Source organism: Sardina pilchardus, chromosome 7 (genome assembly GCF_963854185.1).
Source record: "Sardina pilchardus chromosome 7, fSarPil1.1, whole genome shotgun sequence".
Taxonomy (NCBI): domain Eukaryota; kingdom Metazoa; phylum Chordata; class Actinopteri; order Clupeiformes; family Clupeidae; genus Sardina; species Sardina pilchardus.
Window position 1 is genome coordinate 25296875 of NC_085000.1, and position 15794 is coordinate 25312668.

Consider the following 15794-nt stretch of genomic DNA (forward strand, 5'->3'; position numbering starts at 1 on the left):
GCAACTCCTAATTCACATTGGTGTGGTACTCTGTCCGGCATTCTGCTGAGATCATATTTAGCAAATTTAGTGAGATGAGTAAAAAAATGCATCATTCCTCGCATCCACGTTGAGGCACTCTGTATGTGCGTATCCTTTTGCGCATTCGTGTCTTGCATTTATTCTTTGGCAAAAGCTGTAAATACACAAGACTTAATGAACCAAAAGGAAAGCTAAGACCTAAACCCTGATATATATGCCTAGAGAGTTGGATGAATCCAGATTGAGCGAGTTGTAGACCAAGGTGATCTTTGAAGGTGACAAGTAAAGGGCATGTTTTATATGGCCCATCATTTGAGGTCAGCGCGGAAGGAAATAATAAGCAAACGGTGAATGGCTTTCAGATATGCTATTGTTATATGTGGATGGGTAATTTCCGTGCCATTTATGGCTATGAGCCTCCGAAATTTGCGTAGCAAACACCAGGAAAGGTACAGATGCTCAGTTCAATGGTCGGGAAACGATGCTGATACCCTAAATTGTAGGGCATGATGGTAGTGAGCGTCACCTTCGTAAATCCTCTCCTTCGTTGGGATTGGCTAATTCTGTGCAAACGTCAAGTACGGTCCCTCACTTCTATTGGCGTTGGGGATTTTTATTCGCTCAGAAGGCGGCATTGTGGGCAAATCCGACAGAGGTGATTGAAATGTCCACACTGGCCACTGTGACCAATCAGGGCCTACTGTACTATATGTGGTGTTTCGTGGTATCATTAATTAATTGTGGCTGAAATCTGGACTACGTTTTTATGTTTTGATGCTGAATTAAATACAGGATCTAGTTCTTTGTCAGTTGTTTAAAGTCATTTAACATAAATAATGTTAGTTTTAGCCTCAGCCTTTAGCATCATCCAAGGCTATGTTCATGAATTGAATCTTAGAATTCTCAAAATTCATATTTTCAGTGGTTAATACATTTCCCACGTTTGTGTTAGTTATTTGTATTTAACTAAACATCAATCAGTGACAAATCTTATGATAAAGAAAGCATATTATTGATGTATGAGAAATTGGTGTGCTGAAACTGAAATAACTGCTAGATTGACAGGCATAAAATATCTGATGTCACCATGTAATTAGTGCTGAAACTTGTCATTGCATTCCATGAAATGTGAGCGATCATGATTGTGTCCCTCTTTGTCAACCCTCCTGCCATGCTGTTTAAAGGCAAAGAGGCTTTAAACTTCCCAGCTTAGGCAATCAATACACTCCACATCAATACAACTCATACATAAATTATGCTGTTTGCCATTTTTGTCTCACTTTTTTCCTCCCTTTGGGTGGTCTGACGCATCACATACAGATAGTGAAACCAGGCCTCTTCCATCCAAATATTGCACCTCCGCTAAGAATTGTTATGAATGGCGCAGGGCTATGTTCTAAGTTTCCCATGCACTTGTAGAATTGTAATTACACGTTTCTTTGTCCTCTACAGATTCTATGAACCCTCTCAGCACTTCGCACATCAAAGTCCCACCTCTCCACTGTCAAAGCCACACATAATAATTTCAGTTAGAAGAATAGTAATATTTGAATTGCTCAACTCAGTAGATTTCAACTGCAGATGACTTGGTATTATGTCCACCATTCTGGGGAATACACGCTCAGAAGGAGATAGAAGCCAGCACTGCACTAACTCAAACAACAGGCTCGCGCATCAGCCGCACACGGTTCCTGAAATGGCGTGCCAAAGGCAAGGTATTGGGGGGAGTGGAATGGGGGAAGACTAAAAAGACAGAACCCTTTAGAACCGACCAGTCCATGTTCTCCTTATCTCGCACACACTACCACTCTTAGATCCCTTTACACACAGTACTCAGCATAAGGAGTCAGCCGTCTTCCATCTCCACACGGCACCATGGGGGACATAGCAGCGAATAGCTCAGTTGAGTTCTACCCCAAGAAGAAGAGAGCCAGTGCGGCGGGCGGAGGCGGAGGAGATGGGAACCACGGAGGGGATTTCGGGGTCTCCCTGGAAGAGCTCCGGGACCTCATGGAGCTCAGGGGTCCGGAGGCTCTGCAGAAGATCGAGGAGAACTACGACAGCACCGGGGGCCTGTGCCAGAGACTCAATACTTCACCCACCGAAGGTGAGAAGTGCCGCTCTGGGAAGTAGAAAACTACTCAGAAATAGCTTTTTTTTTGTAATTGAAACAGAAACTTTAAAGGAGTTTTCTTCATCTCATCCTACTTGCCTCTGTGTACCACCATTTCTACCTGGATTCTGGGTGTGTTTGCATTGTTGTGTAGTGTGAAGTACATTGTATTCACTTGCAGTTTGTCAGAAGTGTCTTATTTGACACACAGGCTATTACATGGTTTTAAACAATAACACCACAAGATGACCCTGAAAGGTTTTACAGTCAAGGCATCTGTTGAGTGATGGATTTTCCCCCCCTTTTCTGATCTGGAGAATTGGATGCTGTTGTTGGATGTGGTCTCTGGTTACTCAAGCGCCCCCATATCTCTACTGGTGCTGCTGCAAGGTCAAGAGATCGCTTTGGTGAAGCACATGCAACTTCCTCTCAATTACGTGCCATATTACTATTATAAGCAGCTTTGCATAGCATCCATATGCTACAGTAGATGATAAATCTATACTAATCCACGACACATTGCTGTCAAGTTTGCCCCGGAATAGCGCCCATGTCCGAGCTGACCTCAGTGTCTCAAACACAGTTGTATGTCAGTCTACGCAGCAGCTCACGCAGTCCCCTTTGACTCCCGTGTTCACCGTGCTGCTGCTCTCTCCCCTTCGCGCCGCCGTCTCCCTTTGTGTGCGGCATCATCAGCTAGCGGTCCCTGACTGTCCACACATGCTTTCATGTCATGTTGCTAAGCTACAGAAGCGCGAGTGATCTGGTGGGTGTGAGAATGAGAAGCAGACGCGTCCTCCTGTTCATCAATGAAGCCCACAGTCAAATCCAGACTGCTGGAGGAAAAGACCTCCAGGGCAAACAGAGTCTGTAGGGACACATCACATTTCAATATGGGCTTCTGGAAGCAGGGGGTATATAAGAATTAGTCAGTGTCACACATCTGCTTGAAAGAAGCAAATGTTATTGTAAAGCTGTTATTGAAGTTTGAGGTATGATGTATTTATTGCAATTGTAGTATAAATCATAGACACAGTCAGATTTTTAATTTGGTGAGTGTCTTCAAGATTATAAAAGAATGAAACAGATGTGAATGTGGTACAAAGCATTTATTCTTAAATGCGGCACAAAGCATTTATTCTTAAATCATAGTGCTAATTTAATGAAGAATTAAACTTGTCCAGTTAAAGTGCGAGGTTATTTTCAGAATCAAATTATTTAAACTATTCAAAGAACATGAAGATAAGCAGTTTGATTAAAGAAAAGCAAGACCATTTGTGCATGAACCTATATTACCATGGCAACTGTTGGCAAATTATGTGAATGAGTAATACTTAAAGGTGACATCTTGGCAAGAAATGGCCTGTTTTTTTTTTTTATTGGATGTTTCTGGTCTTATTTTTTCATAATTTCACTCACATTGTTACAGCAATTTCTTAATTTTTGCAGTATTTTTACTCAGAAAGTTTATTCTTAGACAATGTTCTTTGAATAGAGCGCAACCTAAATGAAAATGCCTGTACATATTTAATGATTTTAGAGGCCGCATTAGTCATACATTTGTGAGAGGCTTGGGAAGGTAAATTAAGTGATGAGCGAGCGAGAGAGGGAGAGAGAGAGAGAGAGAGAGTGTGTGTGTGTGTGTGCGCGTGTGTGTACGTGTGTGAAAGAGAGACAGTGAGAGAGAGAGAGAGAGAGAAGAGGGACGTTGAGAGAGAGAGAGAGGGGCGATGCCAGCAGCAGCAGGTGAGGATTGGCAGGGGACGACATGAGAAGTGTGTGACAGTCTGCCCAAGCGGCACTGCCAAAGCTCCCGCCCCAGAGAGAGGCAAACACACGCTGACTCCGCCATCTGCCCCGGGCCCGCCCCTCTCCCCTCAACCCCCCACCCCCACCCCCCCACCCCTCACCGGTGAGCCGAGTCGAGCCGAGCCGAGCCTCACCTTTGTCAGCATTAGCACTCTTCACTCAACTGATCCTTGTGATGAATGAACATGGCCGAGAACCATCAGTAAAATGAAAGCTGCCCCAAGCTGCCCAACCCGCCGGCCGTCTCCCTGCCGAATGAAATTAAATGGCACATATATCCACACTGTGGCCAGCCCAGGGAAGCTCTTGGGTGATATTATGTTTGAATGGTGCCATTCGTTTGTACAATGTGCCAGAAGACGACAGGGCTCTGTTTTCAGCATGTACAATTTATGCAAAACGGGTGTGAACAAAAAGAACAATAACACTGTAATGTTGTTTTTCATTTACATGAAGATGTACTGATACTGATCTATATGTACTATACTATCCCTAAATGATCCATACTAGTATACTATACTGTCCCGTTTACAGAAAAGGCAACTTCTTGTGAAAAATGTGTTTAAATGCTTTTATTACATTTTACAGTTTGGTAAAAGGTACTGTAGTTGTGATCCCTCCACCTGTGGGTATCCTTGAAACCATCAATGGTGTGTGTGTGTGTTGGGGAGGAGGGGGTAACTGTCATTGTTGTGTGGGGGAGTAAATGAGTAAATGTCATTGGTGGGTGTGAGGTAACCGTGGTCTGCTCCTTACCAAGGTCTGTCGGATAACGCCGTGGACCTGGAGAAGCGCAAGGAGGTGTTTGGGCAGAACTTCATCCCACCTAAGAAGGCCAAGACGTTCATGGAGCTGGTGTGGGAAGCCCTGCAGGATGTGACCCTCATCATCCTGGAAGTCGCCGCTCTCATCTCTCTGGGCCTGTCCTTCTACCAGCCACCAGGGGAGGAGAGTGAAGGTGAGGTGCAGAGAGAGAGAGGGACATAGACAGAGGTAGAAATAGATAGATGGAAAGAGGGAGAGGTAGGAAAATGATGTAAAGATGCAAAGGAATAGAGAAAGACAAATGGCAGAATGGCAAGGAGAGAGAATGGCAGAGGTAGAGATGAAAGAAATAGTGTAAGGAAGATTAATGAAGCGATGGGAGAGAGAGAGAGAAAAGAGAGAGAGAGACAGACGTGAAGAGAGGAGCCCTAAATAACCTGTGCAGAGGAGTGAGGGCAGGGACGAGCGTGAAGATAAGGCCAGGATAAAGCAGGGGGTGAACAGCCCAGCACACTGTGCAGGGATTACTGCCTTCATCTCCCCATAGCCACTGACTCCAGCAGCACCCTGGACCAGAGGATGAGGGGAGAGAGAGAGGAAGAGAAAGAGAGAGTGTTGAATAAAAAAGGAGTATTAAAAGACAGGTTGAGGCAAAAAGGAGGTAAAAAGGGCAGCGAAAAAACAGACTGAGGTAGAGAATGGATCAGGAGAGGGAGGAAGGGAGGAGGGGGCAGGGGGAAAGACAGAGACTCTGGCCAAGCAGCAGGCTCTGGTCATGGAGAGTAGGCACTTGATGGTAGGCACCCATGTGATTCTGTGTTAACCCTAATCTCTGTTTATGTAGCTCATACTGAGAGACCAGGGGAGAGAGGGAGAGGTGACATGGCCCAAGTGGAAATAAACATGTTGAGATGATCAGAGATCAGTGATGTAGGCAGGCAGGGGGGATTAGGTTCCTACTCCCTACAGATGGATTCCTACTCCCCCACCTCCTTCTTTCTTTCTTAATGCATGTCTTTCTTCTGTTCTCCCTCCTCCCCGTCGTTCCCCTCTGCTCCAGCCTGTGGGAACGTTGCGTCCGGCGCGGAGGACGAGGGCGAGGCCGAGGCAGGCTGGATCGAGGGGGCGGCCATCTTGCTGTCGGTGGTGTGCGTGGTGCTGGTGACGGCCTTCAACGACTGGAGCAAGGAGAAGCAGTTCCGCGGGCTGCAGAGCCGCATCGAGCAGGAGCAGCGCTTCGCCGTGGTGCGCAACGGCACGGTCATCCAGATCCCCGTGGCCGAGCTGGTGGTGGGGGACGTGGCTCAGGTCAAATACGGTCAGTCTTTGCCCAAGTCAATCGACCACTGTTTTATTTCTACTGGGAAAAATAAATAAAACAAAAACACAATTTCTTTTATGTCCTAATTATTTAACAAGACCTGAATAGACTCTTTATCTAACGAGACCTGCACATCACTGCGTCTCGACACTGCATCCTTTGTCAACTGTAATATCAGGATTAATGCATTTAGCTGAGCCACAAATGTTATGTTGTACGCCAGCTTTGATCAATACGTAAACCATGTGGTGGTATGGCCTGCTGTACACCTCATGTGACTGCCTTATAAGCGAGGTCATTTTGGGTATATCTACTCTTTTTCTTAAAAAATAAAGAAGAAATAGAAGAATTGGTTTCCCTTCTCTAATCAGCTGAATGGAGATGTCTTGTCTGAAATAGCCAACTGTACATTTTCTCGTGTACTCAGAGAACTGCGGTCTCATTTGTCATTCTCTCATATTCCTACTGTAGGTGACCTCCTGCCGGCCGACGGAATACTGATCCAGGGTAACGACCTGAAGATCGACGAGAGCTCCCTGACGGGAGAATCTGATCATGTCCGCAAAGATGTCGACAAGGACCCCATGTTGCTCTCAGGTAAATGTTAAAAGAGGAATGAGTGTGTATGAATTACTCTGTGTGTGTTTGTGTGTTTGTGTGTGTGTGTGTGTGTGTGTGTGTGTGTGTGTGTGTGTGTGTGTGTGTGTGTGTGTGTGTGTGTGTGTGTGTGTGTGTGTGTGTGTGTGCGTGCATGCATGCACACACATTCTGTGGTGTGTGCATTTGTGCATAATTAGTAGTAGTAGTTTGTGAGCTGTTGGTCTAGATGTGTGTTCTGTACTCGTATCTCTGTGTTATGTGAAGCATCAGTGATGTATCAGTATATATGTACTCTGTATCCATGTTCATGTTCTATGCAGTTCTAAAGCCTAAGATTATTTTGGCCTGAGCTTGTTTACGTTGGGAATCCTCATTGGGTTTCAAGGAGATTAAGGCAAACTAGTCTGGGTTTGTAGGGCCGAGGATTGCTTTGAAACAGTCATCTGGCAGTTTAGGATTATTTCATATCGTATGAATGATCATATTCAGGTGTTGGAGGAAAATACTTAGAACCCCCCGGCGAATGCACATATTGTAGTTAAGATTAAACATGCTACACTGAGCATCCAGTAGCTATTTATCAGTAGAAAAGCTTTTCTAAAAGTGGAATTGCCTGTCATCACAGGGAGGTATTTCTAATGAAGGAGAGAAGGAAGAAGTGGGGGAAAGTTTGTCTTGCTGGAGTAGACCATGTAATGATAATGATTAGCATAAATTTCATTATGAGGAAACAGGTGGTTATCTGGGAGTGAAATGGCTTTTTCCTGGCACAGACTGCTAATTGGCTAAAATGCATTTGGGGCCATACATTATTCCTGATAGACCCACACTTGTCATGAGCCTTCCACTGTGAGTTATGACTGTGCAAATTAGCAAGAGAATGTGACCCTGTTTTGTCATTGAACAAGCTATATTTTATGACTGTCCTCTCCAGTGTCAGTAAGTTGCAGGATCTTGTTAGGAATAAATCTTGATATCCACCTAAACTGCTTTCATAAGAAAGCTTAAGATAGATTGCACGTTAAGTTTGTTTATTCAATCCATGCGTTTTTTTAGAAATCTTTAGAGCCACACAGCACAAATGTAAATCCAGGGAAGCCCTTTGTTTGCAAACTCTAAATCACTGCAGCACAAGAGCCAACTGCCATATGAGGCAAACTATGCAGTGCACAGTGAAACGTGTGTTTAAAGTTGACCATTTTGTCTCTGTTTCCTGGTTACTGGAGAGGCTTTGATGGAACATGTTTTATCTTGGGACATGTCTATGAAAAGCTAGACATTTACAAATAAGCGAGCAGCCATTTTCTAAAAGCACTAAACTTCATGAGCTCCGTGTTCATTATTCCACCGGAAGCCAGGCGTGATCCTTCAAATATTAGCTGGATTCTTTGTTGTTGGCAAAGTACTGTGTCCCTCTTTTTTTTCTGCCCCGCCGTCCCCGTTTTTCATCCGTTTTAAAAAATATTACTGTGGCAGGTGGCTCTCTCAAGCCTAAGCCCGTAAATATGAGCCTGTGTGTGTGTGTGTGTGTGTGCGAGTGTGTGTATCTGTGAGTGTGTGTGTGTGAGCTGGTGATGGAGGAGCCGTCGCAGTAAATGCTGTGTCTGGTGTGTCACTATGTGTCTCTACGGCCGGGGGAAAATCTCATTGCCTCAGCCTGTGCTCTCTGACTGACTGGCTCCACCCTTCTCCCCAGTGCATGATAATGGGTAATCAGATTCTAACCCCCACACGTCCTTTACCCCCCCCCCCCCCCCCCCCCACACACACACACACACACACACACACAGACACACAGACACGTACACACAGACGCACACACGCATACACACACTCACACAGCCCCTGTCCATCCCCATTTTGGTTTCCTGTGGACCGGGTCACTGCTGCAGTAAGCCCACGAGGGACCCTTTGCTCATCCCTTTAATGACAGCCGCCCTGAAAACACAATTTGTCCTTTAGTCTGTACTCGTTTAATTGACTGACCACTGATGCCTCCTGGTGCAGTGAGAAAGTACATGCAGCACAAGCACGCACACAATAATACATTACTCATTTGCTTGGACTCTTTTGCTTGCGGCTAGTTGTGGTCATGTTTTGTTGAATGGGATGAAATTGAATGAGGACGTTGCAATTGCATGTGAGACCGTGGGATATACGGGATGTGAAGTTATCGGCGAGGGTTCAGTTTTAATGCCTTTGTGAAGACTGTCTTATAGAGGCGTGTGCCCGGGCTGCAGCCAGCAGTCGTGGTATTTTTCCTGCCCTTGATATGTCTCTGGCAAATGTCCACCGAAAAATCTCCCGTCGCCCGGACTCAGTCACGTGGCCCCTGAAAGGTTCTTGAATTCACATTGATCTCTGCCGGTTCAAATTCCCCCATTTCCTCTGCAAGCCAAATGATCGGTAGAGAGAGAGAGAGAGGGAGGGAGAGATAGAGAGAAAGAGAGAGAGAAAGAGAGGACAGCAACACTTCTACCTGGTCTGGAGCCATGTTTTCACTGTCATGTCCCATTCTCTTGCGTTCGCTCAACACAGGGTTGCCTTAATGAATTAAAACCACAAAGGAGCTTTCTAGCGCACGGTTAATTAGATCACATGCTAATAGCACTGGACAGAGAAAGGAGGGGTTGCTTTTGGTCCTTATCTGAGAACCTCAATTAGGAGAGAGCAAAATGCATTATAGAGTTAGATGCATATCAGTGTGTCAGTTATTGAAATTTATAACAGGGTGTAATCCTGTGTGTAACAACTTCAACTCACTTATGTCGTCCTGTGACATGTTGACAGTACTTGTTTGTGTACTTGAATTGATACTGGCATGGGAGTTGTTTTTTTGGTATGATAATGTATCACTGATTCATCCTGGTAGGAGAGTTGTTTGTTGTAAAATTTGTGTGTGATGAATGTCTGGCTTATTCGTAATTCATGCATTCATTATGCATGTGTGAGTACATATTATAATATAATGTATCTGTGTGTCTAGGCACTCACGTTATGGAAGGATCCGGAAGGATGGTGGTCACTGCGGTGGGGGTCAACTCTCAAACCGGCATCATTTTCACTCTCCTGGGTGCAGGCGAGGGAGAGGAGGAGGAGAAGGAGAAGAAGGAACAGAAGAAAGGTAAAAAAAAGAAGAAAAACCCAATATGAAAAGAGCCTATTGAGACAGGGCCTGCTGGTTAATACCTGCGTGCAGTGCACAATATGCATACTGACTCACAAATTATACCTTCCACCATTAGAAATCCTTTGCCTCTCTTTAGCTTTCACTTGACTCATAGTCATTCTCACAGCTTATTGAAGGACTTCAAATTCTCCCACATGCCTATTGAAGTGCTAATGGCGTGCGTTGGAGCTGTGATTTGGACCTGAGCGATGCAGTTGCGTTGCTGTATGTGGAAATATACTAGCTATACTAGGGGATATACAACGCAAGGGATTGCTGTGAGACCAGACCTATTCCTCTTCAGCCGCCGCCTCTGTCTGTCTCTCTCGGCAGTCTTGATGGAGGGAGAAGGTGGCTGCTGAATAATTTGCGCCAGAGAGAAGCGCAGCTCCACTGCAGCATATAAATCTCAATTATTGAAAAAGGGGGGGGAAAGGGCGTAGGCAGAAGCAAATGGCAACCACATATTGTTGAAGCAGAGGCTCTAAGTGCTTAGCCTGTCTGAAGTTGCACTCATGAAAAACACATTACAGCCTTAACGGTATATTTCAAGCAATGATAAGAAGTGGCTCTGCAGTCAGAAAAAATAGCGAATGATAATTATGTATTATAATGATGTAACAGGGATCATTTGGCAGTTTGACATGATTGACATGATTGTTGACCTCACAGAGCTAGACACCTAACTGCAGTCGAGGTTTTCACTTCGAGAACCGATGTGCAGCTATGGCAGAATGGGGTTAATTTTCAACGTAGACGTAGTTAGGATGCTCATGCATTGTTCCTCATGTCATTGTGGATATACTGTATCTGTGGATTGTGAGAGTAAATCAGACAGCTCAGCATCTAGCTGTGCTGTATTACAGTCATTCATTCATTTTTAGTCATTCTCCAGTCATGTTGTTTTTTTGTTTATACTTTTATGTGGTGGGTTTTTTGGAAAGAATTTATTTGTTCATTCTTTTTATTCTTATTATTATTTTGTTTAAAAACTGTCATCGCCCCTCTTGTATCTCCCACCTCCCCCCCCAAACCCTTCAGAGGGCAGTAATAGCTCATCATCCGCAGTCGAGGCCAAACAGATGACCATCACCAATGGTACGTGATGCCTTCACCAGGGGCTCAGTGTGCTACTCTAGGCTGTAGTCTCTGTCCAGGAATAGTCCATAGATCATCTTTGGGATTATGGTGGTTTTTCGCTCTTTTTTTTGTTTGTTTTTTTTGTCAATTCCACTCTAGTCTTCCTCTTCTTCTTCTTCCTCCTCTTCTAAATGCTAAATGCTCAGGCATGTGCAAGTGTAGGATTTCGGGTCTGCACAGCACCCAGCTCATCTGTTCATACTCATCTGTGATGTGCCACTGCTCCGTTTCTCTCACCTCTCCCTCATTTTGCCCTGTGGTGGTAGCTGTTGGACACTTTTTTCTTTTCTTTCCTTCCTTCTTTCTTTTCTTTCCTTTCTTACTTCCTTCCTTCCTTCCTTCCTTCCACAGTGTTATTGTAGTTCTAAGAAATATCCCTGCAAAATATCACTGATTCACTTTAATTCACACAAACAACTTCATGTTTCTGATTATAGGAAAGCAAGACGGGACTCTGGAAAATAACCCTAATAAAGGTAATGATCATAAAACAGACAGTAACAAAAACGTATGATGCCAACACCTTTTCACTACAATAAGCATAGTATCCACTACTCTTACATTTAGGCTTATTCATTTGACATACTTCTTGTTGTTAATATCTACCTGTACCTGTGCTGGGTAGAACTGCGGAGGATTAAAGCAGAGTGTGTTTCCATTCTTATCCCACCTGCTGAGTAACTTTGTGACACACCCTGCTCCAGCCAAGAAACAGGATGAAGCCGTCGCCATGGAGATGCAGCCTCTGAAGAGCGCGGAGGGCGGAGAGGTGGAGGAGAAGGAGAAGAAGAAAGCCAACGTGTCCAAGAAAGAGAAGTCTGTGCTTCAGGGCAAACTGACTAAGCTCGCGGTGCAGATCGGGAAAGCAGGCAAGACAGCCACTCTCTCACTATTGCAAATATCCAGCACTGCACCATTTGGAGGAACAAATCATGGGGACATCATGATCCACATTTTTGGAATTAACTGTGAAATACTGTCATTTGAAAAGTATGGCGGTGGACAATACGTACTATTCTATATATTTTTTTGATCATTTGGACCATTTGGGGTTCATTGTAGGCCTTTCAGCCTACAATGATCATCATAATGTAAATTATGATGTAAGTAAATGATTGATAGGACCCCAGGAAGAATAGCTGGTCTGACCAGGCTAATGATGATCCAAATAAAAATCCTAAAATCCTAAAGCCTTTGTTGTAGTTGATGTACAGTAACAGTTTCTTAACTGTATCTCTTGTTCTCCATCCATCATGAATGTAATCCCTCTTCATGTGTGTTCATGTCTTTTCCTCACCCTCAGGTCTGGTCATGTCGGCCATCACGGTCATCATCCTGGTGCTGTACTTTGTGATCGAGACGTTTGTGGTCCAGGGCCGCGAGTGGAAGGCCGAGTGCACCCCGGTGTACGTGCAGTATTTCGTCAAGTTCTTCATCATCGGCGTGACCGTGCTGGTGGTGGCCGTCCCGGAGGGCCTGCCCCTGGCCGTCACCATCTCGCTGGCCTACTCCGTCAAGGTGAGCGCCCGGACAATGCAACGGCCGTGATTTAAAACCTCGGCTGGCAACGCGCTGTTATTTTCTGAGCCGTGAAGATTTAGAGGGTGGCAGAAGAGCCCGTATGGCAAGGCGGTGACTGTCTAATTTCTCAGTGCCCGTGAGCAAGGCTGGAGCTGATAGTTAACCCTGGCCCGCTGGCAAGCTTCATGTTTCAGATGTGTGCGTGTGTGTGTGCGCGTGCGTGTCTGTGTCTGTTTGTATTTGTGTATGTGTTTGGATTAATACTGAACTAATTTAGCAATGAAGTGTTTGGCTAAATAATTGTGAAACACTTTTGAAAATAGCAATGTGGTAGAATTTCCTCAACTCCTCTCAGTCTGGACCATTCACAGTTTTTGTAATTGTTGTCCTTGACGGCTGTTCGGGCTTAGACGGCCCTCTGAGAAGCCTGAAGGTTTCTGTCAGTGGAACAGTAGGCCTTGCACTAAGTGGCTAGACTCATTCACTCTGCTGTTTGGCACTGACTTCAAAGGATCTGTGCTCAGCTCCTCTCTGTGCTTCAGCTCTCCAAATACTGGAGTTGTTGGACCTCCAGGCGATCCCTATGACAATTTGTTTGGATTGGTCTGCTGTTGCTTAATTGCCCCTTTGAGGATAGATAATATTTATTTATTTTTTGTTCAGATTAATTCATTACAGTGACTGTGTGGACCGCTGTTGTGTTTGTTAATAGATTTTAGAAATTCCTTGTCATTTTCACATTTTATACAGAGGACTGTCGTCATTCTGAATAGACTGTGTCTGTCAAATTTTAATCGGTAGAAGATACATGGATCAGAATATATCGAGAAATTAAGATATAAGCAAGGGTTGAAGTGGAGCGAGAAAACTGTCCCGTTTTGCGTTGCTCTATCTTGGTAGTAATTAAGGATCTTTGACATGAACCATAGCATATTATAAACATTGAAACAGAAAAGCTAAAAAAAGCTGAAAAAGCTAAAACTCACCAAAAGCTGAGGTGTGAAAATGCATCTAGTCACTGATGAAAGCCATTTGTGGTTTCAGGGCTTGTGTTGAACACAATGTACATGTGCATTAGGGAGAGTGTGTGTAGAGTGTGTCTGTTGATCACCAGGAGGACTACCCCCCCCCCCCTTTATAGGAATAAGAGGAATGTGTGGTACTCAAATGGAAGCACTCGTGTATGCATGATTAATGCTTTACTGGAACAGAGTCCTGGCCAGACAGCCTGTGTGCCTGCTGCTATTAGTGAGCATTGGCAAAAATAACCATCCCCACTCTAAATAAAGTTCAAAATCAGTGAAATCCAAATATTTTCATTTACAGACCGTTGTTCTAACAATTTGAGTGACTTGGAGTTAGTGCATTGACATTGTTGAATTAGCCCTTGCATTAAGGGGTCGTTAAAAGAATGTCATATCTACATTTTTATGTATTTTGTACTCTGACCAATGTTGCATATCCACAGATGTGGCTTTGCAATGGTTATTTCCCAATAGTCTATGTTAACCCATAACTTTATATATATATATATATATATATATATATATATATATATATACATATATTTGTTTTTATAGAAAATGATGAAGGACAATAACTTGGTACGCCACTTGGATGCCTGTGAGACCATGGGCAATGCTACGGCCATTTGCTCTGACAAGACCGGGACCCTGACCACCAATCGTATGACAGTGGTCCAGGCCTTTGTGGGTGACCAACTCTTCAGTACGGTTCCGGACCCCAGCCAGATTAACTCCAAGACCTTAGAGCTGATAGTCAGTGCCATTGCTATCAACTGTGCCTACACATCTAAGATCATGGTGAGAGCTCTCAGTGCAACAACTTGCCATCTTAAGTTTATGTGTTTTGGACGTAAATAATATAATACAGTTTATTTTAGATTACATTTCCATTTTAATCATAAGTTTCAAACATTTCTACCATTTTGATGCATTTTATATTCCTTTTTAAGTATAGCACACTTCATGCTTCATATAAATACAATCAAAGTTACGTAGATGTACAGATGTCATGGCTCCTGAATGTTTCTCACTGTTTTATGATACAAATGTGCCTTAATTCCCTTCTCCAGGCGGCTGATCAGGAAGGTGGTCTGCCTAAGCAGGTGGGCAATAAGACAGAGTGTGGCCTGCTGGGCTTTGTGCTGGACCTGAAGCGGGACTACGCCCCTGTAAGGGAGCAGATCCCCGAGGAGAAGCTCTACAAGGTCTACACCTTCAACTCCGTCCGCAAGTCCATGAGCACCGTCATCCAGCTGCCCGACCGCTCCTTCCGCCTCTACAGCAAAGGAGCCTCCGAGATTCTGCTCAAGAAGTGAGTTAGTCGCTCAAAGTGTCCGACTTAAAGGTTGATATCATGTTCTGACCTGTTGTTTATTGTGTGTGTGTGTGTGTGTGTGTGTGGACATTCTGTGAGGTTGTATTTTGCCCTTTATTTAGCATATAAAGCCTTAATGTCTTCATTAATATGCCATGATTCAGCAACAGCAGACATCTCTATGGATGAAACACTCCCACTTTGTAGCATTACTGCAAATGTTGTAAAGCTGATAGTTTAATTTTCCTAAGGTTCTTCAGTTGAATAATTGAGTTAATAGTTAAATTTTCCTTTTTTTTGAGAACAGATCAGATCAGGTGAAATGCAAATACATCTTTTTGCTATCCTTTCTCACTTTCTCAGATGCACAACCGTCCTGGATGCCGCGGGCGAACCGCGCATCTTCCGGCCGCGAGACCGGGACGAGATGGTGAAGAACGTGATCGAGCCCATGGCCTGCAATGGCCTCCGCACCATCTGCGTGGCCTACAGGGACCTGCCAGCCAGCCCGGAGCCCGACTGGGAAAACGAGGCCGACATCATCACCAACCTCGTCTGCCTCACCGTGGTTGGCATCGAGGATCCAGTCCGTCCTGAGGTAGCGTAGAAACCCCAGGATACAGTAGGAGGCGTGAAATGAATAGGAGATAGGATACATTCTGGAAGAACAGTACAAGTTGTGCTGTAATATTGAGTATAATATAACTGCATTTCGTTGTCTTTGTACTTTGCACGATGACTATAAAGTTTAATCTAATCTAATGAATCTAATAGAAATGTAGTGATTATACTAAAATGGAAATTCAAAGAATATTATGAATACAATAAAATAGAAGGAATGTTACACCCCTACTTGTATGGGCATCACAGATTCTGTTTGGCCTGAGGCACATGGAAAGCCTTTAAAACGACTGCGGATGTGGACGGCAGTGAGCTGCTCTGCTTGCATGATACACATGTGCTGAATTTACAGTATGTCGTCAGGGTCATGGCTC

At 44.3% G+C, this 15794-nt stretch overlaps 1 protein-coding gene across 5 annotated transcripts in view; it reads left to right on the forward strand.

Moving 5' to 3' along the window:
* Window positions 1-15794, forward strand: part of atp2b3a (ATPase plasma membrane Ca2+ transporting 3a) — a 30661-nt gene that overhangs the window by 1089 nt on the left and 13778 nt on the right. For 3 of the 5 annotated variants that reach the window (XM_062541488.1, XM_062541485.1, XM_062541486.1), the window contains 12 exons: window positions 1474-2128; window positions 4704-4901; window positions 5769-6026; window positions 6501-6626; window positions 9616-9753; window positions 10840-10896; window positions 11376-11414; window positions 11643-11807; window positions 12242-12456; window positions 14040-14282; window positions 14555-14796; window positions 15163-15397. In XM_062541488.1, coding sequence (XP_062397472.1) covers window positions 1897-2128; window positions 4704-4901; window positions 5769-6026; window positions 6501-6626; window positions 9616-9753; window positions 10840-10896; window positions 11376-11414; window positions 11643-11807; window positions 12242-12456; window positions 14040-14282; window positions 14555-14796; window positions 15163-15397 — 2148 coding nt within the window. In that variant the 5' untranslated portion in view covers window positions 1474-1896. The remainder of the gene's footprint in view (window positions 1-1473; window positions 2129-4703; window positions 4902-5768; window positions 6027-6500; window positions 6627-9615; window positions 9754-10839; window positions 10897-11375; window positions 11415-11642; window positions 11808-12241; window positions 12457-14039; window positions 14283-14554; window positions 14797-15162; window positions 15398-15794) is intronic. The other 2 variants (XM_062541487.1, XM_062541489.1) reach the window with 1 other exon arrangement.